Source organism: Muntiacus reevesi, chromosome 1 (assembly GCF_963930625.1).
Source record: "Muntiacus reevesi chromosome 1, mMunRee1.1, whole genome shotgun sequence".
Taxonomy (NCBI): Eukaryota; Metazoa; Chordata; class Mammalia; order Artiodactyla; family Cervidae; genus Muntiacus; species Muntiacus reevesi.
The window spans coordinates 194,822,784-194,850,006 of record NC_089249.1 but is presented as its reverse complement, the minus strand read 5'-3'; the positions used below and the strand labels follow the sequence as shown (position 1 = coordinate 194,850,006).

The following is a 27,223-nucleotide window of genomic DNA, read 5'->3' as shown; positions in this document are numbered from 1 at the left end:
AGACATTCCATTTTGTGGCCTGGGGGTAAAAGGACGATATATAGCTGTGCCATGGAAACTTTGTAGAGATGAGACTGCTACTGTATATTCTATTACTAATGACACACATTCCCTTTGGGATTGGTCGCCAGACTCCAACAGGAACCCCGAAAAGGAAGGCAGCAGACAACTTGCAGCCAGAATTTGGAATCTTGGCGGTACCATGGTGTACCAGACCGAGATATGGAAGCGGTTGGCCGCTTTCGGAACAGATGGGACCCTTTTGCAGACCAGAGGGAAGACCAAAGGAGTACGATCCTGGAGAGCGCATTGGTGAAATGAGACTTGGAGATATCCTCGGGCCTGTGTACCCTATCCCTTTATGATCCTTGTTGGCTCTGTGACTTTTTCTAAAAATGCTAGTCTATATCATGTTCATTGTTTTAATTGTACCCTGACTAATTGTATAAGAGGTATGAAAAATAATTTGGGGGCTCTGATAGTCAAACAACCGCCCTTCGTCATGATGCCTGTGAACCTCACTAAACCTTGGTACAAGGAGTCAGGGCTTGAGCTGTGGAATAAGATGCATACAGCCCTTGCTAGGCCACGAAGGGGGATAGGATTAATAATTCTAGGAATAGCAACGCTTATAACTTTAATTGCTTCTGCCGTTACTGCTTCTGTATCTTTAGCTCAATCTGTGCATACTGCTAGCATTGTAGACAATTTAGCAAAAAAATACTTCTAAAGCTTTAAGAATTCAAGAAGATATAGATAGAAAGTTGGAGGATAGACTAAACACGCTTTATGATGCAGTAAGATTTTGGGGGGAAGAGGTGCAAAGGTTAAAGCTAAGAACCAAAATTAGATGTCATGCTAACTATCGTTGGATTTGTGTAACTCCAAAAAGTTTATAATAATACTGAGACCCCTTGGAATAAGATAAGATTACATTTTAAATGGTATTTGGTATAATGAAAACATTTCCTTAGATCTAATACAACTTCATCAAGAAATTCTTGATATAGAAAATGCTCCTTGGGCTAGTATAGATTTGGCAAAAAATGCTGAAGAATTTGTTAACAGTTCGTTTTCCAATTTTCCCTCAATAACCTCACTTTGGCATCCTTTTTCGGGGGTCGTGGCTGTGCTCCTAGTGTTTGCGCTTTTTGTGTGCATTGCTCCTTGTATCATAAAAAAATTCATTACAGAGTTGTGGGACATCAAGGCTGTCCTACACAGTAATTACTTACGCCAAAAGAATCAGGCGTGCCATTTTACTAAATAAAAGAGGGGGAGCTGCGGGGAGCAGCTTGAAAGAGCTGACTCTGGGAACTGCCTTGATTGATTATCAAGGGTCTGTTCAAGGACATAGCTCTCTGTCCCGCCACCCCTCTGGAATTTACTATCCAAAGTTAAACAGAACACTAGTAAGCCTTGAATGCACACATGACGCAGATGGATAAGCCTTTCACGACCACCCTTAAGATAAATGGGATGCCTTTCTTATCCCTTGACGTTATCAGAGAGTTCTGGTGACTGTTATCTCAAAGTGATGTTTATGGAAAAATATTTTCTCTTCTTAAGATTCTCTTCTTGGTTTAGTATAAATGTAACCCTGAGAAATAAAGAATCATCGTTGACTGCAGCGATCCTCTCGACCCCATCTGTTCTGTGTCTTTATTTCTTAGCCTAAAAGAACGGGTCGTGTTGCTCGTTGAAATCTTCCAGCTGGTCTCGGCAATTATATATGATACTAAGTTGTGAATTAGTGGGATTTATGATATAACAACATATCCACATTTGACCCAATTATAAGCACTGAAATTGAAGCTGTGATCAAAAATCCAAAAAACAAAAGCCCAGGACCAAATGACTTTACAGGAGAATTCTATCAAACATTTAGAGAAGATCTAATGCCTATCCTTCTAAAACTCCTTCAAAAAATTGCAGTGGAAGGAACATTTCAAACTCATTCTATGAGGCCACCATCACCCTGATACCAAAACCAGACAAAGACAACACAAAAAAGAAAACTGCAGGCCAATATCACTGATGAATATAGATGCAAAAATCCTCAACACAATTTTAGCAAAAAGACTTCAGCAACACATCAAAGAGCTCATATACCATGATCAAGATGGGTTTATGCCAGGGATGCAAGGATTCATCATTATACACAAATGAATCAATGTGATACACCATATTAACAGATTGAAAGATTAAAAACCATATGATTATCTCAATAGATGCAGGAAAAGCTTTTGACAAAATTTAGTACCCATTTATGATTAAAACTCTTCAAAATGGGCATAGAAGGAACCTACCTCAACATAGTAAAGGCCATATATGATAAGCCTACAGCAAACATTATTCTCAATGTGAAAAACTGAAAGCATTCCCCCTAAGATCAGAAACAAGAAACGGGAGCCCGCTTTCACCACTATTATTCAACATAGTTCAGGAAGTCCCAGCTACCGAAGAGAGAAGAAAAAGAAATAAAGAGAACAAAAAGAGAACAAAAAGAGAAGAAAAAGAAATAAAAGGAATCAGATCAGAAAAGAAGACGTAAAGCTCTCAGTTTGCCGATGACATGATACTGTACAAAGAAAACCCTAAAGATAGTATAGAAAATTACTAGAGCTAATCAGTGAATTTAACAAAGTTGCAGGATACAAAATCAATACAAAGAAATCACTTGCATTTCTATATACTAACAATGAAAAATCAGAAAGAGAAATTAAGGAATCAATCCCATTCACCACTGCAACAAAAAGAATTAAATATCCAGGAATAAACTTGCCTAAGGAAATGAAAGAACTGTATACAGAAAATTATAAGACACTAATGAAAGAAATCAAAGATGACATAAACAGATGGAGAGATATTCCATGTTCCTGGGTAGCAAGAATTAATATTGTGAAAATGACTATACTACCAAACACAATCTACAGATTCAATGCAATCCCTATCAAACTACCGATGACAATTTTCACAGAACTAGAACAAAAAATTTCACAATTCATATGGAAACACAAAAGACCCCGAATAACCAAAGCAGTCTTGAGAAAGAAGAATGGAGCTGGAGGAATCAACCTTCCTGACTTCAGGTTATACTACAAAGCTACAGTCATCAAGACAATATGGTACTGGCACAGAAACAGAAATATAGACCAATGGAACAAGATAGAAAGCCAGAAATAAACCCATACACCTATGGGTAACTTATTTTTGACAAAGTAGGCAAGAATATACAATGGGGCAAAGACAACGTCTTCAATAAATGGTGCTGGGAAAACTGGACAGCCACATATAAAAGAATGAAACTAGAACACTTTATAACGCCACACACAAAGATAAACTCAAAATGGATTAAAGACCTCAATGTAAAACCAGAAACTATAAAACTCGTAGAAGAAATCATAAGCAGAACACTCGATGACATAAATCAAAGCAAGATCCTCTATGACCCACCTCCTAGAGTAATGGAAATAAAAACAAAACTAACAAGTGGGACCTGATTAAACTTAAAAGCTTTTGCACAGCAAAGGAAACTATAAGCAAGGTGAAGAGACAACCCTCAGAATGGGAGAAAATACCTGACAAGGTATTAATTTCCAAAATATACAAGCAGCTCATACAACTCAAGGCCAAAAAAACAAACAACCCAGTCAAAGAGTGGGAAAAAGACCTAAACAGACATTTCTCTAAAGAAGACTTACAGATGGCTAACAAACACATTAAAAGATGCTCAGCGTTGTTCATTATTAGAGAAATGCAAATCAAAACCACAATGAGATATCACCTCACAGTGGTCAGAATGACCATCATCAAAAAGTCTACAAACAATAAATGATGGAGAGGGTGTGGAGAAAAGGGAATGCTCTTGCACTGTTGGTGGGAATGTAAATTGATACAGCCACTATGGAAGACGGTATGGAGATTCCTTAAAAAACTAGGAATAAAACCACCATATGACCCAGCAGTCCCGCTCCTAGGCATATACCCTGAGGAAACCAAAACTGAAAAAGACACATGTATCCCATTGTTCATTACAGCACTATTTACAATAGCTAGAACATGGAAGCAACCTAGATGTCCATCAACAGATGAATAGATAAAGAAGTGTGGTACATACACACAATGGATTATTACTCAGCCATAAAAAGGAACACATTTGAGTCAGTTCTGATGAGGTGGATGAACCTAGAACCTATTATACAGAGTGAAGTGAGTCAGAAAGAGAAAGATAAATATCATATTTTAATACACATATACAGAATCTAGAAAAATGGTACTGAAGAATTTATTTACAGGGAGGCAATGGAGAAACAGACATAGAGAATAGACTTATGGACATGGGGAGAGGGGAGGAGAGGGTGAGATGTATGGAAAGAGTAACATGGAAACATATTACCATATGTAAAATAGAGAGTCAACGGGAATTTGCTGTATGGCTCAGGGTCTCTGTATAAACCTAGAGGGGTGAGATGGAGAGGGAGATGGGAGGAAGGTTCAAAAGGGAGGGGATACATGTATACCTATGGCTGATTCATGTTGAGGTTTGACAGAAAAGAGCAAAATTCTGTAAAGCAATTTTCCTTCAATAAAACAATAAACTTAAAAAAACTATGTTTTTTGAGTGTGATAGCTTTTTGTTTGTTTACTGCACTGGGTCTTCAGTGCTGTGCCCAGGCTTTCTTTAGTCGCGGTGAGCAGGGGCTACTCTTTAGTTGCAGTTTGTTGCGGAACATAGACTCTAGGCAGGCAGACTCAGTAGTTGAGGTTTGTGTACTCTAGAGGGTGGGCTCAGGAGTGGGGTGCAGGTTTAGTTGCTCCACAGCATGTGGGATCTTCCCAGACCAGGGGTCAAACCCATGACCTCTGCATAGCAGGTGGATTCTTAATGACTGGGCAACCAGGGAGGTCTCTACTGGTGTGCTGTTCATGCTAATAATCTGGTGGGGCAGTCAGAACGGGGTTTTCCATGGCTTCAAGCACCAGGCTAAAGGGCTTGGACCTGCTTAACAGAGCACTAGTAAGCAGGGGCAAACCAGAGAATCTTAGCAGACCTGGATGGACAACTAGGAACTGAAGGCTGGGACAGGTTATATAGTTAAAGCTATGGTTTTTCCAGTAGTCATGTATGGATGTAAGAGTTGGACCATAAAGAAGGTTGAGTACCGAAGAACTGATGCCTTCAAAATGTAGTGCTAGAAGACTCTTGATTGTCCCATGGACTGCAAGGAGATCAGATCAGTCAATCCTAAAGAAAATCAACCCCGAATATTCACTGGAAGGACTGAAGCTGAAGCTTCAATGCTTTGGGCCACCTAATTCAAAGAACTGACTCACTGGAAAAGACCCTGATGTTGGGAAAGATTGAAGGCAGGAGAAGGGGACGACAGAGGATGAGATGGTTGGATGACATCACTGACTCAATGGAAATGAGTTCGAGCAAACTCTGGGAGATGGTGAAGGACAGGGAAGCCTGGTGGGCTACAGTCCATGGGGTCGCAAAGAGTCGGCCACGACTGAGCAACTCAACGACAACAGACACTGCCCAAAGACCCGTCCTCTGAGAATCTGGTTTGCAAGTTTCTGAGACGCCAGCTGCTCATCAGACTATCCTGCAAACATCTTAATCCCCGCGTAGCTCACTCATCCCTCCCTGGGGAGTTACTCGGGGGCAGACCTTGACTGACTCCATCGCAGGACCCCTCCGCGCCTCACACAAGGGGGTCCTTTGCGCACCCAAAAGGGAACGCGGTCTGCAAGACGTTGCTGAAGTTCAGGCTGTGGCCACGCGGGGGCAGTAGTGTCCAGGTCAAAAGTCTGAGAAAGGCGCCCGGCGTTCTGGCGGCTGCAGGGGATCACGCGAGCTTCGGAGGTCAAGACTTCAGGCTTTTTAAAAATAGGTTTGGGGGAAACCACCACGATTCGGTTTTTCCCCACCTGCCATACCCACCAAGTAGCTGTGTCTCGCAGCCCAGCAGCTGGTGGAAGTTACGCAAAACCTATTAGATTAGTTTCACCTCTGCTCCGAATTCTCCTTGGCGCCCACCTCACTGGGGGAATCTCTCTTCCCTGCAGCCCCCAAGCCCCACCACACCCCATCTTCGTTTCCTCCCACTTTTCCCCTTGCTTCATCTGCTCCAGCCACACTGGCTTTTGGGTTCCTCAAATCAAACTCATAACAGTGTTTGATTTGGGACAGCTTTGATGCCACAAAGATGGGTTTTTATCTTTGTGGTCACTTTGTGTAAACATATAATTTAAAGCATACCTTTAGAAACAAGCATTTCCCTTAAGTGTTCGGTTCCAAGGATAGCTATGGTGTTACTTATACACCTGTCAAAGCGGACTATCATTTTCAAAGAGGTCAGTGAGTGCATCATTGAGTCCATTCAGAAATGTAGTGAATTGAAATCTCTTAAATATTGTAGATAACGTTTATACAACGTAGTATATATTGATACTTTCATCTTAAATGCCTCCACCAAGCAAATGCATCTGAAATCCTTAGCAGCTGTTAAAAATCTAAAAATTAAACATATACAGGGGTGTAAAATGTTCTTTTAAACATTCCGATAATTCTTCTAAATTCAGTCAGATTATCATATCACTTTTTTAAATGTTTATTTATTGTTGGCTGTGCTGGGTCTTCGATGCTGCACGGGATTTTCTCTAGTTGCCTCAGGCAGGCTACTCTCTACTTGCTGTGTGCTGGCTTCTCACTGCGGTGGCTTCTCTTGTTTCAGAGCACGGGCTCTAGGGCATGAGGACTTCAGTTGCTGCAGCATATGTGCTCAGTAGTTGCGGCTCCCAGACTCTAGAGCAGAGGCTCAATAGTTCTGTGGCGCACGGGCTTCGTTGCTCCGTGGCACGTGGGATCTGCCTGGATCAGGGATCCAACTTGTGTCTCCTGCAGGTGGACTCTTCACTGAGCCAGCAGGAAAGCCCTCATACCACTCTTGTTATCACAATGCTCCTCTCCCTCTAATCATCCACAGGTGCATAGAGCCCCCACCTGCTGATGTGCTGTGTGGTGGATCCGGATTGGACTTCCTTGGTGGCTCATATGGTAAAGAATCTGCCTGTAATGCCGGAGACCTGGGTTCAAAACCTGGATTGGGAAAATCAGCTGGAGAAGGACATAGCAACCCACTCCAGTATTCTTGCCCTAGAGAATTCCATGGACAGAAGAGCCCGGCAGGCAGTCCATGGAGTCCCAAAGATTTAGCTCAAAACCTCCCTTTCCTTGGGCTTCCTTGGTGGCTCATTAAAGACCCCTCCCACAATACAGGAGACCCGGGTTCCATCCCTGGGTAGGGAAGATTCCCTGTAGAAGGGAATGGCAAACCACTTCAATATTCTTGCCTGGAGAATTCCATGGACAGGGGTGAGCTACAGCCCATGGGACCTCAAAGAATCTGAAGGGACTTGGCATCCACACAGTGCCTTTCCTTCCATCTGCCTTCCACACCAGGGTAATTCAATGTTTAGACTCCTCTGTTGGCCATATTTGAAATTTTCCTGCAATATACTTACCTCTTTATTTCTTTTTCCACCAACTGTAATTGCTTTCGCTGTTCCAACTGGGTCATATCATAAGTGTTTTTCAAGGCACTTCTTACATGCCAGGCACTCCATAGTATCTCTATACAGATTCACCCGTTCAATACCCGCAACAACCACAGTCAAATCTCAGACAGGTACCCTTACTCTCCCCATTTTGAAGATGAGAAACTGGGGCCCAGAAAGGTTAAGACACTCTCCAGGTCACAGAGCTTTGCAAGCAGCAGAACTTGAGCTGCTTCCATTTACTTTTATTTTTTGTTTTGAATCTCACGGGAGATGAGTAAGTTATTTCCCCCAGGGTTGTAGCTGAGGTTTATCAGAACTCACCCAGTGTACACTTAAGACTTGTACAAATCATTGTATGCAAATTTCACATCAAAGAGAAGAACTGTAAGCCAATATCGAGCTTGAGTTAATGGTATAAACACTGAAACCATGGCAGGGAAGTGTGCAGAAGTTTGCAACATATTAAAACAGGTAAAAAGTAAGATGGATGAGTGAGTGGATGGTGAGATAGATATTAAAGTGTGCTAAGTAGCTTCAGTCATGTCTGACTCTTTGTGATCCCATGGACTATAGCCCACCAGGCTCCTCTGTCCATGGAATTTCCCAGGCAAGAATACTAGAGTGGGTCATCATTTCCTTCTCCATGGGGGTCTTCCTGACCCAGGGATCAAACCCATGTCTCTTACATCTCCTGCATTGGCAGCCAGGTTCTTTACTGCCAGTGCCACCTGGGAAGCTTCCAAATATTAAAGCAAATATATTCAAATGTTAATTGCAGTCTCTAGGAGGAGGTGTGTGGGTGTTTGTTGGACAATTCTTTCAACTTTGCTCTGTGTTTGAAATATTTCAGAATACGATGCTGGGACCTCTGCCCTGTGTTCCCCACAGGAAAACCTGTCTTCTCCCACCCAGACAAGCAAAAAGACACTCACACTCAATGTATCCACACAAGGGTTTGTCCAGTTCCCCCAGAATGGTTCCTCCCTATAAGTTTCTTCCTTGGCACTGAGTTCCCAAAAGTTAGGGGTTGTCAGAGATTCTCCCATCTCACCACTGGGATCCAAGATCTCCCGTAGGGTGGCCAACTGTACTTCCTGGTTTACCCAAGACTGAGGGAGTTCCTGGGATGTAGGACTTCCTATGTTAAATCAGAAAAGCCTCAGGCTAATGGGTACGCGTTGGTCCCCCAACCTCTCATTGCTGCCTCTTAAACATGTCAGGTTTATACAAATTGTCACTGCCCCGTGTGCTTAGTCGCGTCAGTTGTATCCGACTTTGCAACGCTATGGACTAGACCCCGCCAGGCTCCTCCGTCCATGGGATTCTCCAGGCAAGAACACTGGAGTGGGTTGCCATGCCCTCCACCAGGGGATTTTCCTGACCCAGGGATCGAACCCGGATCTCATGTCTCCTGCTTTGGCAAGCGGGTTCTTTATTGCTAGGGCCACCTGGAAGCCGCTGCTGTAGTCAAAAATACACATAATAGTGATGATGATAACAAACAGTGGCAGCTAGCTTATAGCAAGAGCTGGCTATGTACAAGTTCCTCTTCTGCATGTTCCATGTGGCAGGATTTGCGATGCACACAACACTCAAGTGTTGAACATCGCCTGTGTTAAAGACAAAAAAGTCAGCCACAGAGAGGTAAAGCCCCCAGCCCACCATCACACTGCTAACCAACAACAGGGCAGCTGGAATCTGAACTCAGGCAGGCGGCTCAACCACCTTCAAACAGCTGTCCTGGAGAGCTGACTCGAACATACCAGCTGCCTGAGGTTGGAGGTGAGGGTCCCCCCACTGTAGACTCACCCTCCATCAACAATTGTCTGTGTTTTCATCAGAATGGTTATTTAGGTAAATGCTGTTTTCCAGATGACAAAAGCTTTATTAGCTTATCATTTTTTTAAAGATGAATTCAATAAAGAAATTAATAAGGTAGAAATGAATAATTCCCCAAGGCACCCATCTCCAGAAGATTCCTCTCTTAAACTGGTTCCTGTGGGCACTAGAATTATTTCTTTTTGGTGAGCAGCAAACAAGCTCTTGTAGTTTTCTATCAAGATACAGTGTGACAGAGACTTCCCTGGTGGTCCAGTGGCTAAGAGTCCACACTCCCAATACAGGGGGCCTGGGTTCGATCCCTGGGCAGAGAACTAGATACAACATGCTGCAACTAAGATCTGGCATAGTGAAATAAATAAACAAGTATATATATATATACACACACATATATATATATATATACATATACAGGTGATATTCCCAAGTCAGGGATCGAACACAGCTTTTTTGCACTACAGGCAGACTCTTTACCCACTGAGCCACCAGGGAAGCCCTTATAAAAGGTATAGTATGATAAATAATAGATAGGTAGATAGATAGATGGGCTTCCCTGGTGGTTCACTGGAGAAGAATCTGCATACCATGCAGGAGACATCTCTGGTCTGGGAAGATCCCCAGGAGAAGGAAATGGCAACCCAATTCAGTATTCCTGTCTGAGAATCCCACGGACAGAGGAACCTGGCAGGCTACAGTCCATGGGATCACAAAAGAGTCAAATGCAACTGAGTGACTGAGCATGCGCGCATTCACAGATAAAACTCTTAAATAGATAAATGAAGTGAAGTCGTTCAGTCGTGTCCGACTCTTCATGACCCCATGGACTGTAGCCCACCAGGCTCCTCTGTCCATGGGATTCTCCAGGCAAGAATACTGGAGTGGGTTGCCATTTCCTTCTCCAGGGGATCTTCCCGACCCAGGGATCGAACCCAGGTCTCCCATATTGCGGGCAGACGCTTTAATCTCTGAGCCACCACGGAAGCCCAAATAAATAGATAGCAGTAGATAGCAGTAGTTAAATGGGTACAGATAGATATAAACAGATACAGAGAAACAGATGATACAGATCTGTCTGTGACTTGCTTTTTCCCAGATTGATCTTATAAAAACACAGCTTGGACCCTATCCTCCAAACCTATCACCTTCTAAATCAAGTCCACCCTCCATGACTCCAGGCCCTTGTCCCTGTGATCCTTTTAGCTCCTGATCCCCACCTCCTGAAACCTCCCACCTCAGGCTCTCCTCACCATACACACCAGTCTGGTGCACACCTCCCTTCACTGACTCGTGCTTGGCAAAAGTAATGTTAACCCCATTCTCCCTTCTCCCCCATCAAGTGAAGATTTCTTGTCCACCCAGATCTGCTTTCGAGGGAATTCCTGGCCTGGGGATAGGGTATACTTGACAGACTAGAGACTTGGGAGTAGGTAATGGGGTTGTGTGTTGAGTCCAGATGTCCAGGAGGCTTGAGGAAGTGGTATGGCATTGAAGTCAGGTACTCAAGGACAAGAAGGTGAGCAGAGAGTGGGCCAGAGGAAGCCACAGCAAGTGCAAAGGCCTTGAAGTAGGAATTTGTTGCTGCTATTTGGTCACTAAGTCATGTCTGACTCTTTGCAACCCCACTGACTGCAGCACGCCAGGCTTCCCTGGCCTTCACTATCTCCCAGAATTTACTCAGATTCATGTCCGTTGAGTTGGTGACGCCATCCAACCATCTCATCCTCTGTCATCCCCTTCTCCTCCTGCCCTCCATCTTCCCCATCATCATGGTCTTTCCAGTGAGTCAGCTCTTCACATCAGGTGGCCAAAGGATTGGAGTTTCAAGTTCAGCATCAGTCCTTCCAATGAATATTCAGGGCTGATTTCCCTTAGGATTGACTGGTTTGATCCAGGACTCTGGATCAAATCCACAGGACTGTCAAGAGTCTTCTCCAATACACTGCCTTTAGTGTGACTTGTGCCCTGTGGCCCAGACAGGAAGGAGATGCAGACAGTGATGTATTTCCAAGAGTCCTGCATTATGAAAAACAGCAACAGCATTTGGGAATTCCCTGGTGGTCTAGTTGGTTAAGACTCCATGTGCTTCCATCGCTGGGAGTGCGAGTTTGATCCTTGGTCGGGGAACTAAGATCCCACATGCCGTGCACCTTGGCCAAAAAAAATGTTTAGATGAAGCAAGCTGTAATTTGTGATGTGCTGTGCTGTGTCGCTCAGTCATGTCCGGCTCTTTGCCACCCCATGAACTGTAGCCCACCAGGTTCCTCTGTCCATGGAGATTCTCCAGGCAAGAATCCTGGAGGGGGTTGCCATGCCTTCCTCCAGGGGATCTTCCCAATCCAGGGGTCAAACCCAAGTCTTCTGCATTGCAGGGAGATTCTTTACCATCTGAGCCACCAGGGAAGCCCTGGTGGTTAGTGGGGTGGTTAGTGGTAGGTGAAACCAGGAAGGTTCGGGCAGGCTGCACATTCAGACTGGAGGTAAAAACATGTTGTGCAAAGGTGTCCCCTTCTTCCACCTTTCCACTGGTAATTCCTGAGGAGTTGCCATGTGGGCCCCAGATTCTAGATGCCAGAGAAACAGCAGCAAACACAACTGGCCGAGACAGTTCTTATCATCTCAGACCTCATTCGTCTGGGCAGACAGACTGAAAACAAGATAAGCAGAGTGCGGTTCAACAGGCAGTGATAAAGGCTGTGGATAAAACTACAGCAGGATAAGAGGGATTCAGGATGGGGGTGGGAGGGGTGCTTTTTAGATGAGTTAAAAGAACTTCAATATAGTAGGGAGGCAGCCACAGGGGCAGTTGGGGAAGGAAGGATCTTCTACGAAAATGTAACAGCAAGTGCCAAGGCCCTGAGGTCAGAGTGAGGGCTCCTGTTCCAGGAAGGGAGAGTGAGAGAGCCAGAAGAGTGATCGGAGCTGCGGCAGAGCAGGCAGGGGAGGGCAGGGAGGAACTCAGCCATGGGGTTGACGTTGCTGTTGGGAAGCAAGGCGGGAGTGGATGGGGAAGGAGGCTCAGGGCCAAACCCTGATCCAACTCCACAGACAATCAGAACCAGAACTGGGTTCCCTGGAGTGAACAGAGAGGAGTTTGCTCAGAACCCCAGAGGTGACCTGGAAGACCTAACTGAGGAGTCGCAAGGTTCATTACACACTCCACAAGAAGCCTGATTCATTTTCATGTGCATGTGCTTCTGTACTTTTTTTATTTAAAAGGTACAGAAAAATGTTTAGGTGCATGTTAACTTTTAAGAAATAAATATTATTTCAAAACCTTTTAAAAAAGCAAAAAAAAAAAAAAACCTAAAAGATACAGAAAATGTTAACATTTGACAAGGTCAAAAAATGGTATCAATAGGACTTCCCTGGTGGTCCAGGGAAGGGCTCTGAGCTTCCACTGCAGGGGGCACAGGTTTGATCCCTGGTCCAGGAACTAAGATCCCCACATGTCACACAGCGAAGCCCCTCAAAAAAATGCTATCAGTGGCATCCCATTCTTCAGAAGAAAAAAATGTAGGCAGAGAAAAATTAATTTAAAAAAATTTACTGAATAGTGACTCTCTAGACAGACGGGTGTAATCGTTTCCCTTGTGCTTTTCAGGATTTTCCGACGTGTCTACAAAGACCATGTGATACAATAGGATAACAAATATTATAGTTTTGTGTGATCTCAAAAAATACAGAAAGCATAGAAGATAATCCTTCCAACACCCCAGACCTGCTACATGAAGAAGCAAATTTAACAGTGGATTCTAATTGCTTCCGATCATTTTGTTCTCCTTTTTCGTGAAAGGAAACAGTAGGGATAAATTTGAAGCCCCTTTTCTGGACACCCCTTCTTATCCCTGAGCCCCAATTCCGTTCCCTTCCCTGTCTTCCCAGAAAAACAACCACTTCCCTGAATCTGGATGAGGTCTTTGTTTCCTGTGTGTACATTCAGACTGCAGATATGTTAGGAGGAAGTCTGCATTTATTCTACCGGCAAAATAACTAAGCACTTTTCAAGCAAAAATCCAAACAGTACAGAAAGTATGGATTTCCCGCGTGGAGTAGTGGTAAAGAGTCCAGCTGCTAGTGCAAGAGATGCAGGAGGCATGGATTCGATCCCTGGGTTGGGAAGATCCCCTGGAATAAGAAACAGTAGTCCATTCCAGTATTCTTGCCTGGGAAATCCCATGGACAGAGGAGCCTGGCAGGCTATAGTCCCTGGGGTCCCAAAGAGTTGGTCTTGACTGAGTGAGTGAGCACAGCAAACAGCTCAGAAAGTATAAAATGGAAAGAGAATGCCCCACCTCACCTCCAAAGAATGGAAAGTAATTAACAGCTAGAATATAAATTTCACCAGCACTTGGGGCCCAGCAGAGCAGGTTTTTCCTGATCTATCTTGTTCCCTGCTGTGTCGGTTGGGTACTGGGCATATAGCAGGTGTTCAACGCAAGTTGAATCAATGTTTAAGCTTCTTGGATCACACCTGTTTTCAAAGTCAACTTTTTTATTTTGGCATAACTTTAGATTTACAGGAAAATTGCAAAAAAAAAATATTAAAAACACTGCAAAGAGTTGCAACATACGTCTCACTGTTGCAATGACTAGCATCCTGTACATGTCACACCTGTAACCACTCCAGGATCGTTTCTTAGTTGTGTTACTATTCACAAAACTTTGAATGTCACCAGATTTTCCTTAAGTGCCCCTTTTCTGGCCCAAGATCCCCATGTTCAGTTTGTCCTCCCATTTCTTGGCTCTCCTCCAGTCTGTGGAACATGTTAGTCACTCACTCGTGTCCAACTCTTAGGGACCCCATGGACTATAATCTGCCAGGCTCCTCCGTCCAAGGAATTCTCCAGGCAAAAATACTGGAGTGGGTAGACATTCTCTTCTCCAGGGGATCTTCCTGACCCAGGATCCAACCCAGGTTTTCTGCATTGCAGGCAGATTCTTTATGTAATCTGAGCCACTAGGGAAGCCCACAGCGCTTCAAAGTTTGCTTTTTCATGACTGGGCCATTTTTGCAGAGTTCTAGGCAGGTTTTCTGTACAGTGGGTTTCCCAGGTGGTGCAGTTGGTTAAGAATCCATTTGCCAATGCAAGTGAGGAAAGAGATTCGGGTTCCACCCCTCCATCAAGAAGATCCTCTGGAGAAGGGAATGGCTACCCACTCCAGTCTTCTTGCCTGAAAAATTCCTTGGATGGAGGAGCCTGGCAGGCTGTAGTCCCTAAGGTTGGAAAGAGTAGGACTTAGTGACAGAATAACCACCAGCAGCTTCAAAAGGAGGCGGGAAAGGTTGTGCCCTTGTTTCTGGAGAGTGTTTCAAAGTAAATTATTTGCACATCTAAGGAAGAGTGAACTCTCTGCCCTCACGCATACTTTAGAGACCAGGAAACTGAGATTGAAGACGACAGACATCCTCCCTCGAGGGTCAGTACTGGACTGCCACCCCACCCAGCGCTGCGATAGGGAGGCCCTGGCACCCAAAATGTGTAGCTCCCAAGGGTGGAGATTCTGCCTGCGTTGGGGGGGCAGGGGATGGAAACCGGGACCCCAAGTCACTCTCCCCGGCCGAGCTGCAGTGCAGCCGGCCGGGTATGGGCCGTCCTCCGGGGTGCAGTGCGTCACCCCCAGTTACAGAAGCGCTGCCTGCACCCCGGAGGCGTGGTGACGCGGGGTGACCCAGCAGGATCCCCGGGTGCGGCCGGCAGGGCCAGGAGGTCCAGGCTCCAGCGCTTCCGGCCACCGGGGATCACCTGGGCCGCCCCCGGCCGCCGCGTCCTTTAAGCCCGGGCAGCCCCGACGGCGAGCGCCGGGCATTCCTGCAGCTCGGCTCGCTCAGCCGCGCCTGGCCTCGACCCCGGGCCCCGCCGACTGCAGGTGAGACCGCCCGGCGGGTGTAGACCGGAGGCCTCCACCCGGGGGAGTGGTCTCCGCCTAACCTCGTGACCCACTTCCTGTTTATCTAGGCTGTGGGGTCGGGAGTGGGGGGAGCAAGCAGCCAGCCTGAGTCCTCAAGCCTGGGAATGGGGGCCCCCATCCACCGTCGCAAGGGGCTGTAGAGAGTCATCGTGAGTGCCTACGGGTCCATGGATCCAGGGGCCGGGAGAAGGGAGGCAGGGAGGGGAGGGGCAGGTCAGACAAGCCTCAAGAGCAGCGGCCGAGGGTGTGAGGGTCAAAGCCTGTGGTCACACGGCTGGTCACCAGCTCCCTCCTGCCTGGGTTCCTCCTGCAGGAATGGGGGTGGCGTGAGGCAGAGGGGAAGACGCGGGCTGGACTTCCTGGAAACGGAGGCCCCTGCTGTTTAGGGAAGGGGGGGTGACCCTGGGATTGGGGCTGCCTTCGGATGTTTCACACACACCTCACACACCGGACCCACAACTCAGCCGAGAGACACAACACACACAGGCGGCTGGACTGGGGCGCGAGGCCGGGACACACCGGTCTCGTCCCCCACACCCGTTCCACTTGAGGACTCGGGCACGCCTCCCTGGCACCCCACACAGGGCCCTGCCGGTGGCTGTGTCCACCGCCATGGGGACATGGGACAATCACAGAGCAGGCATGTGACCGAGGCAGGCACGCTCAGCTACACGCAGATAACAGTGCAGACACACCCAGACATGGGCAGACAAACACGTCCACTGAGGATGCGGACACAGGGTGGGTGGCTGGCTGGGAGGGGTGCACCGATAGAGCTTGCTGCACACTCGAGGGCCCAGGACACGAACGCGCTCCGCTGGGGAAACACGGGGGCTGCCCTGGAGTGCCAGACCCCACCTCGAATCCCGTGGCCAGCGCTGGGGAACTAGCTCCCAGGCTCACATGACCCAAGGGGAGGGCTCCTGGAGAAACTGCCTCATCCTCTCTAATGATCCATTTCCGCCCCCCAGGAAATAAAGGCTCGTGCCCAGCTGCTCTGCACTGGAGCTCACCTGCCTCTCTGAGCCCCCAGGCAACTGGCTTGTTCCTCCCCAAGGGTGAGTGCTGGGCCCCTGCACACCCAGTCCTCCCCCCTGCCGGCTGGATCCTGCTTGCCCGCCCACTGACCCTCCCAGCCAGCTCTTGCCCTGAAGCCCTGGGAACTCGAGCACCAAGCCAGCCCTGCAGGGAGCCCATGTCTTCCCCTCCCAGAACAGGGCCAGTGGCGGGTCTCAGGGTGGCCTGTTGCCCAAGCCCCAGACGCCTGTCTTTCCCCTCCCAGATGGACATTTGGACGGTTCTGCTCATCCTGCAAGCCTCGCTGGTGCTCCCCCGGGCTGCTGCCGCCGCTGCCGCCACCACCCCCACCCCCATGCTGCGCTTCGTCGCCGTGGGTGACTGGGGAGGGGTCCCCAACGCCCCATTCTACACAGCCCGGGAAATGGCCAATGCCAAAGAGATTGCCCGGACAGTGCAGATCCTGGGCGCAGACTTCATTCTGTCCCTGGGAGACAATTTCTACTTCAGCGGTGTGCAGGATGTCAACGACAAGCGGTTTCAGGTGTGTGCCACTGGAGTGGCGGGGGTGGGGGGAGGGCGATGCGTGGAGAAGCCTCTAGACCTTTTACTAAGAGGGCAGAGCGACATGATGGTTGCACATCATGTTTGCACGACATGAGGAGCACGCACAGCTTCTTCCTCGTTCCTGGCCCCCGAGTTGGTGGGAGCAGCCAGTGGCTGCTTGAACCTGAGCTGGGTTGCCACCCTTCTGTCTGTCTGCTGCAGGAGACCTTCGAGGATGTGTTCTCTGCCTCCCCGCTCCGCACCGTGCCCTGGTACGTGCTGGCTGGCAACCATGACCATCTGGGGAACGTCTCAGCCCAGATCGCCTACTCCAGGGTCTCCAAGCGCTGGTGAGCCTGCCCCGTCCTGCCTCTCCTTCCCACCCCGCACCAGCCTCCTCCCTCGGCGGGGGGGGGGGGGGGCGCGCAAAGAGGCCGATCAGCCAGAGCTGAGCCCGGGGCATCTCCGCCCGAGATGGACACCTACCCCTTTCTCCGAACCATCCGCAGGAAGTTCCCCAGCCCCTACTATCGCCTGCGCTTCAAGATCCCCCGGTCCAACGTGTCCGTGGCCATCTTCATGCTGGACACCGTGACCCTGTGCGGCAACTCTGACGACTTTGCCAGCCAGCAGCCCGAGCGGCCCCGCAACTTGGCGATGGCCCGCACGCAGCTGGCCTGGCTCAAGAAGCAGCTGGCAGCGGCCAAAGAGGACTACGTGCTGGTGGCCGGCCACTACCCCGTGTGGTCTATCGCCGAGCACGGGCCCACCCACTGCCTGGTCAAGCAGCTGCTGCCGCTGCTCACCGCGCACAAGGTCACCGCCTACCTGTGTGGCCACGACCACAACCTGCAGGTGAGGCTCCCCAGGGTGGCCTGGGATCCTGGTAAGGGGAGGACGTCCCCAGCCTGGCCAGTGTGCCACGTGGGGTGGCATTGGGGGTCCTCCTCTTCGTGTGTGTGTGGTCAGCCGTATCCGACTCTTTGCAACTCCGTGGACTGGACCCCGCGAGGCTCCTCTGTCCATGGGATTCTCCAGGCAAGAATACTGGAGAGGGTTGCCATGCCCTCCTCCAGGGGAATCCTCCCGACTTAGGGATCGAATCCCATCTCCTGTGTCTCCTGCGTTGGCAGGCGGCTTCTTTACCAGAGCCATCTGGGAGTTCCCCTCCTGTTTGGGGCCCTCTCAATTATCACTATCCCTCAAACTCTATGCTTGCTAACCAGAACACGGCCCAAAGTTCCCTAAAAGCCCTCCCGGGGGTCCCTGTTGCCAGTTGCTTCCCCAGATCAACATGCTCCCAGAGGTGAAGAAACGGGAGACTTGGCGGGGGTGGCATGGGGTGGGGGGCCAGGGTCATGTTCCTTGCTCGAGGTGACTCTGGTGAAGTGCAGACCTGAGCCTGCACCCAGGACAGGTGGGCACCCAGTCCACAGCCCGCCTGACTGAGGGGCTGGGGGCTCCACCGACCCTGCGTCCTCTGTCCACAGTACCTTCAGGATGAGAGCGGCTTGGGCTTCGTGCTGAGCGGGGCCGGGAACTTCATGGACCCCTCGAAGAAACACACGCGCAAAGTCCCCAGCGGTTACCTGCGCTTCCACTACGGGGCCGAGAACTCACTGGGTGGCTTCGCCTACGTAGAGATCAGCCCCAAGGAGATGAGCGTCACTTACATTGAAGCCTCGGGCAAGTCCCTCTTCAAGACCAGGTTGCCGAGGCGGTCCAGGTCCGAGCATCAGCACCGCCGCGGGCTCCATGCTGGGGCCTGAGTGAGAAGGCGCCTCCCTGCCGGTGGGTGGGTGGGCCCCGCTGGGACACACACACACCCCCTCCCTACTCCCCCTGCCCGTGGGCAGGCTTTCTCAGGAGCCCGTGGTGTGAAGGCAGAGCAGGAAAGAGAAGGGCAGATGAGGAACTTGTGACATAGATGCCCGTGTCTGAAAGAAACATGGACACATGTATGGGCCAGAGTGCCAGGCCCCGTGACCGGGCTCGCCCAGCCTGAGTTCCGGGCAAGGAGGGAGGAAGGCAGAGCTTTCCCCTGGATCAGGCATCCTTCTGTCACTGCCGAATAGACAATAAAAGAAAAACTTGCAAAGGCTGAACATGTGTGTTGTGAGCGTCTCTTTCCTTACCTCCCTGGTGAGATGCAATACATGGGGTTGGAAAGGTTGGGGCTCCCCCACCCTCCTCGCTCTGCACCTTCATCTCTTAGTCTCATCTGTAACCGACTGGCCTCATCCATGAGTACGATTTTAAGGCCAAACAGGAACTTAAGTTCCTGGTGGTCCAGTGGTTAAGAATCTGCCTTCCTAAATCAGGCGAGGAGAAATACTGTATGACATCCCTTATATGTGTAGTAAAAAAAAAAAAAAAAAAAATGATACACATGAACTTAAAAAACAGAAAGAGATTCACAGACTTAGAAAAAGAACTTATGGTTGCTGGGGGTGAAGGGATAGTTAGGGAGTTTGGGATGGACATGTGCACACTACTATATTTAAAATGGATAACCACAAGGACCTATTGTGGAACTCTGATCAATATTGTGTCAGCCTGCATGGGAGAGGAGTTTGAGGGAGAATGGATACATGTATACATATGGCCGAGTTCCTTCATTGTTCATCTGAAACTATCACAACATTGCTCACTGGCTATACCCTGATTCAAAATAAAAAATAAAGAAGAATCTGCTTTCCAGTGCAGGGGACATGGGTTTGCTCTCTGGTCAGGAAACTAAGACCCCACATGCTGTGGAGCAACCAAGTCTGCACTCACAACTACCCAGCAAGATCCTGAGTGCCTCAGTAAGATCCTATGCAGCCAAATAAATTAATTAAAAAAAAAAAAAAAAAAAAAAACACAACACCAAATAGAAGGGTACAACTTCCTCCTCCAGTTTTGTTTCCTTCCATAATAAAAAAAAAAAACTCCCCCTTTTCACAAAGAGCATCTCCACATACACTCAGTTCTGCATGCATTCTATCTAGCCACAAGTCGAATGTTCATATCAGAACATTTTTTTTTGCTCATTTCAATATGGGATCAGTGCTATTCATACAGTTCTAAAATCTAAACTTTGTAGAAAAGGAAACTATCTCAGCCGCCTCATGTTTGTTCCTCCACCTTTCTAGAAAAACAATATTTTTACAAATATCTTGGGCTTCCTTCGAGGATTTCTGTGTGCAAATAAAGGCAAACCTGAATGTTTTTTCTCACCTTTCCCATTTATCTTCATCTTGCATTTTTTGTTTTTGTGTGTTTGATTTTTTTGGCTGTTCCTCAAGGCATGGGGGATCTTCCCTGACAAAGAACTATGCCTAGTTGTGTCTGACTCTTTGCAACGCCATGGACTGTAGCCCACCAGGCTCCTCCTCACCAGTCCATGAGGATTTGCCAGGCAAGAACACTGGAGAGGGTTGCCATGCCTCCTCCAGGGAATCTTCCCAACCCAGGGATTGAACCCAGTTCTTCTGCATTGCAGGCAGATTCTTTACCGTCTGAGCCTTAAGGGAACCCCATGAATGCTGGAGTAAGTAGCCTATCCCTTCTCCAGTGTAAGTTCCCGACCCAGGAATCAAACCGGGGTCTCCTGCATTGCAGGCGGCTTCTTTACCAGCTGATCTACCAGGGGATCGAACCCGTGCCTCTGCAGTGGGGCCATGCAGACTTCACCACTGAACCACCAGGGAAGTCCTTGCACCTTGCTCTTTTGGTTCTGATTTTGTTTTCTTTTTTAAATCAACTTCACTGAGTTTTCATGGACACATTTTAAAAGTGTGCAGTTCAGTAAGTTTAGACAAAGGCACACACTCCCAAACCCAATGCCGCAATCAAGAAACAAGCATTTCCCGCACCCGCAAAGGTTCTCTTTTGCAATTTGCTCTTTCTGCCCGTTGTATCTGGAGATCTGCCCACCGGCCCTCCGGGGAGCTTATTTCTGATGCTACTGAGGCCCCACGGGGTGCCTGGCCCCATTGTCTGTCTAAACAGCCATCTATCAGGAGTGCCCAGATGGCTTCCAATAATTTTGCAGTCCTCAAATCATGCTGCCATAAATGAGCCTGCACATTTATTTCCTATGTATGCAGAAATGATTGTAAAACAAACAAGATACACTCCTAAGAGGAAGACTGCCCTGCTTTTTGACAGCCATGGATTTTCTGCCTTGTGTCACCAGCTTCTCGCAGGGGCCTATAGAAATCTTTTTCAGCACTTCCCTCTCACCAGCACAGGCACCTTGGACATCCCCGGACCCATGCTTTTGTACATCTCTGCAAGTACGTATGGGGGAAAACTTCCAGAATTATTTCAGAGCCTGTCCTGCTAAAGAATGCTGAAAGCAAAATGCTCACCCTGAACCGAAAACTGCAGAGAAATGCACTTAGTTCCCCTGTGGGCTTCTCAGTTGACTAAAACCAACCCACAAACAGCCTGACCCAGCCAGTGGCAGGAACTACTTTCTTGACTCACCCTCACCGCCCACTTCAGCTGCTATGGGCCAGGGACCCAATTGTTTGGGAAATGGCATCTTACATTTGCTACTTTGTAGCAATCAGTATTGATGAATTTGTTACATGTGTTACTTGGAAGGACTGATGCTGAAGCTGAAGCTATAATACTTTGGCCACCTGATGCAAACAGCCAAGTCATTAGAAAAGACCCTGATGCTGGGAAGGATTGAGGGCAAGAGGAGAAGGGGGCGACAGAGGATGAGATGGTTGGATGGCATCACTGACTCAATGGACATGAGTTTGAGCAAACTCCAGGAGATGGTGAAGGACAGGGAAGCCTGGCGTGGGGCAGTCCATGGGGTCGCAAAGAACTGAACAACTGAACATACACACACACATACACATGTGTTATTACTAAAATTAAGCAAAGCTGGGGACTTCCTTGATGGTTCAGCAATTAAGACTTTGCCTTCCAATGCAAGGGTGGAAGTTTGATCTCTGGTCAGGGAGCTAAGATACCACAAGCCTCGTGGCCAAAAAAATACCCCACAAAACAGAAGCAAATTAAATACTTTAAAAATGGTCCACGTCAAAAAAAATCTTTCAAAAAAATTAAGCAAAACTGTCTTACCAAAATGCTAACCTGAAAAAAAAATGCCAACCCTGAGTTCCTTCCAGCTGGCATTACTACCAGCCAAGTCCTATGCCAAAAAACAAAAAAAACAGCCAGGACTTCCCTGGCTGTTCTGTAGTTAAGACCCAGTGCAGGGGGCACAAGTTTGCTCTCTGGTTGGGGGAAATACCACATGCCTCATGGTGTGGCTGGGAAAAAAAGAACAAAAAACACACCATCGCTTCTAATCTTGACCAAGGAGGAAAGGGCCAGCAGTATCCCGGCTTCTCAGGGGACAGAAGCTTGACAGATTAAGTCAGGTGCCCAAAGTCCTGCTCAGGAAGTAGCAGACCCTCCATCTTAACCAGGACAGTCAAGGCAGCTCACAGCTACCCTGCCTCTCCCCACTGACTCAGAGACTCCAGGCAGGCAGGAGTCTGAATCAGAAGTCGGCCTCGTGTCCCTGTTTGCAGGGCCCAGAGTGTGGAATCAGCCCAACATCCCAGTTCACAGGGCCCAAAGAACGGAAAGAAGAAGTGACGCATCCAAGCTGACCCAGGTGGGAAGGAGAACTGGTCCCCCTCCTCCACAAGGGCTGAGTACTTTTGCCACTCACGGAGGCCCACGTCCTGAGCCAAGCCAAGGAGCACCTGAAGGAACAAGGCAGGGTGGACACACGCCCTCAGAGAGGACTTCCACCCAGCTTGGGGCGGGGGAAAACATCCACCAGCACAGGGCCATGGTTGGAAAGCTGCCTTGTCAATTACAGGAAATAAGATGGCAGAATCCTTAAGCTCATAGTCACAGAGCTTCATCTCGTCCCTCTCTTCCCGACCAACTGTGTCTGATGCAACCATCATGGACATTGTCAACTCTGAACTCCACTCCTCACACCAGGTGCTGGGCCTGGCACCGGCACCCTCACCCAGCCAGTTGGCTGTCAGTGGAGAGTCAGGTCACACCCACCCTCCTCAACAGCCTCTGAGGTCAAGACTCCTGAACAGTGAGGTAACATCTGCCTGACCAAACAGCAAAACGCACGGTCATCCACACAGCATGACCCTGGCTCCAGGAAAACATCCAGAGGGAATCCAGAAACAAACAGGAGAGAATGATGACGCGATGTCGGTTAAGTTGATGTCGCAACTTTGCAGGAAAGATGTTATCTGCCTTGCCGGTTTGCCCAGAACAAAACAGCCTGACCCCTACTTCAGAGTGTGTGCAAAAATGAATTACAAGGGACTCACACATTTTGGTGTAGAAATAAAATACAGTAACTCGACTATATTCCAAAATAAAAGTAAAATTAAATTAAAATTACAGTAGAGTAATTCAACTATAATCAAAAAAAGAAGTAAAACATACAGTAGAAAATGAACACCCACACACACATCTGAATAAGATAGCTCACAGTAGCTTTATATATAACTATCCCGAACTGGAAGCAACCCAAATGTTCATTATCAAGTAAAAGGATAAACAAACTATGTTCCATCCATATGATGGAACACAACTCGATGATAAAAAGGAACAACTACTGATACATGCAACATTTGTTGATGTTGTTTAGTCACTAAATCCTGTCCAACTCTTTTGTGACCCCATGGACTGTAGCCCCACGAGGCTCCTCTGTCCATGGGATTCTCCTGGCAAGAATACTGGAGTGGGTTGCCATTTCCTACTCCAGGGGATCTTACCTGACCCAGGGATCGAACCTGCGGCTCCTGCATCAGCAGGCAAATTCTTTTCTACTGAGCCACTAGGAAAGCCAAACACAACATGGCCATAGGAAATTCTTCAGCAGCCCAGCAGTTAGGACTCTGCGCTTTCACTGCCTAGGACACAGGTTCAGTCCCAGGTCCAGGAACTAAGCTCCTCCTATGCTCCAAAGCCAAACCATCCCCCCACCAAACAAAACAAAACAAAAAAATAAAAACCATAGACATGTCTCAGACATACTAAGCTGAGTAAAAGAAGCCAAACTCAAGAGGCTTCACATTGTATGATTCTGTTTATGTGACTTCCTCAAGAGCACAAAGTTATAGGAACTGAAAACAGATTAGTTGGTGTCAAGGGCTGGGGTGTGTGGTAGGAATGGACTACAAAGAGACATAAGGACTTCTTGGGGGGGTGAAAACATTCTCTATGCTGATTATGGAGATTGTTTCACAGGTGTATGTATCTGTCAAAACGTGCAGTTTGTCGTCTGTCAATTGTATCTCAACAAAGGTGTGAGAGGAGGGAAGGAATAGAAGTAGAGAGAAAGAAAGGAAAAAAAAAGAGAGAGAAGAAAGGGAAAGAAAACAACAACAACAAAAAAAACAACCAGCGAACTTCGCGATCATGAGGGAATATAGGACTGTCCAAATACATACTATGGCAGTCACGCAAGTGCTACCTGTAGGTGTATTGACCAGTACCAAGTGGAAATATCAAGTTGCAAGGTAACATTATGGTATAAGGTAATAGCTCAGGTAGTAAAGAATCTGCTTGTAATGCAGGAGACCAGGTTCGATCCCTGGGTTGGGAAGATCCTCTGGAAAAGGAAATGGCTACCCACTCCAGTATTCTTGCCTGGAGAATCCCATGGACAGAGGAGCCTGGCAGGCTACAGTCCATGGGGTTGCAAAGAGTCTGACACAACTGAATGATTAACACTACTACTACTTCTATGTGTGTATCCAGGTTTCTAACAAGCAAGATCAAACCAGTCAATTCTAAAGGAAATCAACCCTGAATACTCATTGAAAGGACTGATGCTGAAGCCAAAGCTCCCATACTTTGGCCACCTGACGTGAAGAGCCAACTCATTGGAAAAGACCTTGATGCTGGGAAAGATGGAGGGCAGAAGTGGACAACAGAGATGAGATGGTTGGATGGCATCACCAACTCAATGGACATGAATTTGAGGAAATTCTGGGAGATGGTGAAGGACAAGGAAAGCTGGTGTGCTGCAGTCCATGGGATCGCAAAGATCAGCTGGGACTGAACGACTGAAAAGTCAAGACAAGACAATTGGGAAGAGAGTCCTCCAGAGAGGCACTTCCTGGGGTGAAGCTTGGCAGTTCCCAGAGTAACACTGCCCCCTAGAGGACTTCTTGGAGACAGGTTTATTGGAAACAATCTTACAAATTCTTTTCTTAAACACTCTCAATGAAACAGTTCTTATCAAGACTGCCAGGGACCAAACACTTGCCAAAGTCAACAGTCAACTGTCTTTCATCTTACTCAACATGTGACAACAGTTGATCACTCATGTCTTGAAATACTTTTTTTCTGGAGACTTCTAGGAGAGGACAACCGATGTCTTTCTCCTCCAATCTCACTGGTCTGGCCAGTCTCTTACTGGCTCCTCCTCCTCCTAATCTCTAAGGTTGGGGAGCCCTGGTCTTCTTTCTTTAAACTTATTATTTAATATGTATTTATTTGGCCATGCCGGGTCTTGGCTGCGGCATGTGAGATCTAGTTTCCCGACCAAGGGTAAAACATGGGCCCCCTGCATTTAGAGCACAGTCTTAGCCATTGGACCACCAAGAAAGTCCCTGGTCTCCTTCCACTTTTGTTTTGTTTTTAATAAATTTATTTATTTTTTACTGTGCTGGGTCTTAGTCGCTGTGCAGGCTTTTTTCTAGTTTCACGCAGAGAGCAGGGGCTACTCTCTAGTTGCAATGTGCGGGCTCTTCATTGCTGTGGCTTCTCATTGCAGAGCACAGGGTCTAAGACAGGTGGGCTTGCGTACTTACAGCATGTGGGCTTAGTAGTTGTGGCTTCTGGGCTCTAGAAAACAGGCTCTGAAGGAGTCTTTTGGGCCTAGAAAAGAGAACAACAGTCTCAAAGGCCTCTTGCTGAATCATCTAACTTCGGAGAAAACAAAGCATAACTTTAGTTCCACCCTGATGCTCCAGGCCAGTCACATCTATCTGGAACTTATCACCCCCTGTCCAGAAACCTTCCACCCCCTACACCCGCTCAGAAGACTTATCACCCCCTGCCCAACTACAAGTGTCATCTCAACAAAAGAATACTCAAAATATCCCACTTGATTGACGTTTCCCTTATCGCTTCCACAAACCTCCCTATAAGTATGAAGCCTCCCTGATCCCTTTCGGCGCTCAGCCTGGTCGTTAGGCCGACTGTCGCCCCTCCTTGCCTGAATAAAGGTAACCTACTTCTGTTGAGGTCGTCTTTCCTTTTCTGCCTCGCCGGAACTATGCCTTACAGGCTCAATAGTTGTGGTGCATGGGCTTTGTTGCTCTGTGGTATGTGGGATGTTTCCAGATCAGGGATCAAAACCTGCATTGGCAGGCAGATTCTTTACCACTGAGTCACCAGGGAAGCCTCCCCACACCCCACTCCCACTCCTTCTTAGCCTTCTTTTGCTGCACTTTGCCCTTTAACCCTGAAACCATATGACCTCCTCTGACCCAAGGCTTTAAATCATCTCCATATGTAGATGACTCTCAAAATCACATCCAACTTCTTCTCAGCCCCTAACATCCCTTCCAAAGGCCTGTTCTGTACCCTCTCTTGCTTGTCTCAAACTTGTCGCAGCCAAACACAACCTTTGACCTCTCCTCCAAATCATTTCTCTCAAGCCTTTCCTCTTCTGAGTAAGAGGCAGCACCCAGGGTCTCCAACCTTGATTCTCCTCTCTCCTTCACTCCCTCTTTTTTTTTTTTTTTTTTTAATTATTTTGACTGTGCTGGGTTTTTGTTGCAGCTTGGGGGCTCTCTAGTTGCAGAGCACCAACTCAGCTGCCCAATAGTATGTGAGATCTTAATTCCCTAACCAGGGATCAATCCCCAGTACTCTGCACTGGAAGATGGATTCTTAACCCCTGGGCCACCAAGGAAGTCCCCCCTCTCAAGTTCTACTTGTGGGTAACTTCTACTCAGCCTCTGGATTTCATCCTGAGCAGCAGCCTCCCAGGGAAGCCTTCTCTAACCTCCCAGACTAGTTGGGCAACCTTCTTCACCATCAGATGCTCTGAAATCTACACACTCCCCTCTGCTGAGCTGAACAGTGTAGCAACTGATCCTTTATGTTTTTTTTTTTTACTTTTAATTAGAGGATAATTGCTTTACAATGTTGTATTGGTGTCTGCGCTATAATATGAATCAGCCATAAGTATACATATATCCCCTCCTTCTTGAGGCTTCCTGCCACCTCCCCCTGTCCTACCCTCTAGATGGCCAGAGCACAGGCTGAGCTCCCGGTGTCACAGAGCAGCTTGCCACTAGCTGTCTTACACATGGCAGTATACGTCAACACTACT

General features: G+C 47.7%; 1 protein-coding gene across 2 annotated transcripts; it reads left to right on the top strand.

Moving 5' to 3' along the window:
- The first annotated feature begins 15,103 nt into the window (after positions 1-15,103).
- Positions 15,104-18,980, top strand: ACP5 (acid phosphatase 5, tartrate resistant). 2 transcript variants are annotated; one of them, XM_065932883.1, is made up of 7 exons: positions 15,104-15,276; positions 15,366-15,467; positions 16,290-16,376; positions 16,601-16,879; positions 17,104-17,231; positions 17,391-17,736; positions 18,372-18,980. In XM_065932883.1, the coding sequence occupies exons 4-7, from the start codon at positions 16,601-16,603 to the stop codon at positions 18,648-18,650; spliced, it is 1,032 nt and encodes a 343-aa protein (XP_065788955.1). In that variant the 5' UTR covers positions 15,104-15,276; positions 15,366-15,467; positions 16,290-16,376; the 3' UTR covers positions 18,651-18,980. The 2 variants fall into 2 exon arrangements, with proteins under 2 accessions (XP_065788955.1, XP_065788965.1); XM_065932893.1 differs by lacking the exon at positions 15,366-15,467.
- Positions 18,981-27,223: the final 8,243 nt, after the last annotated feature.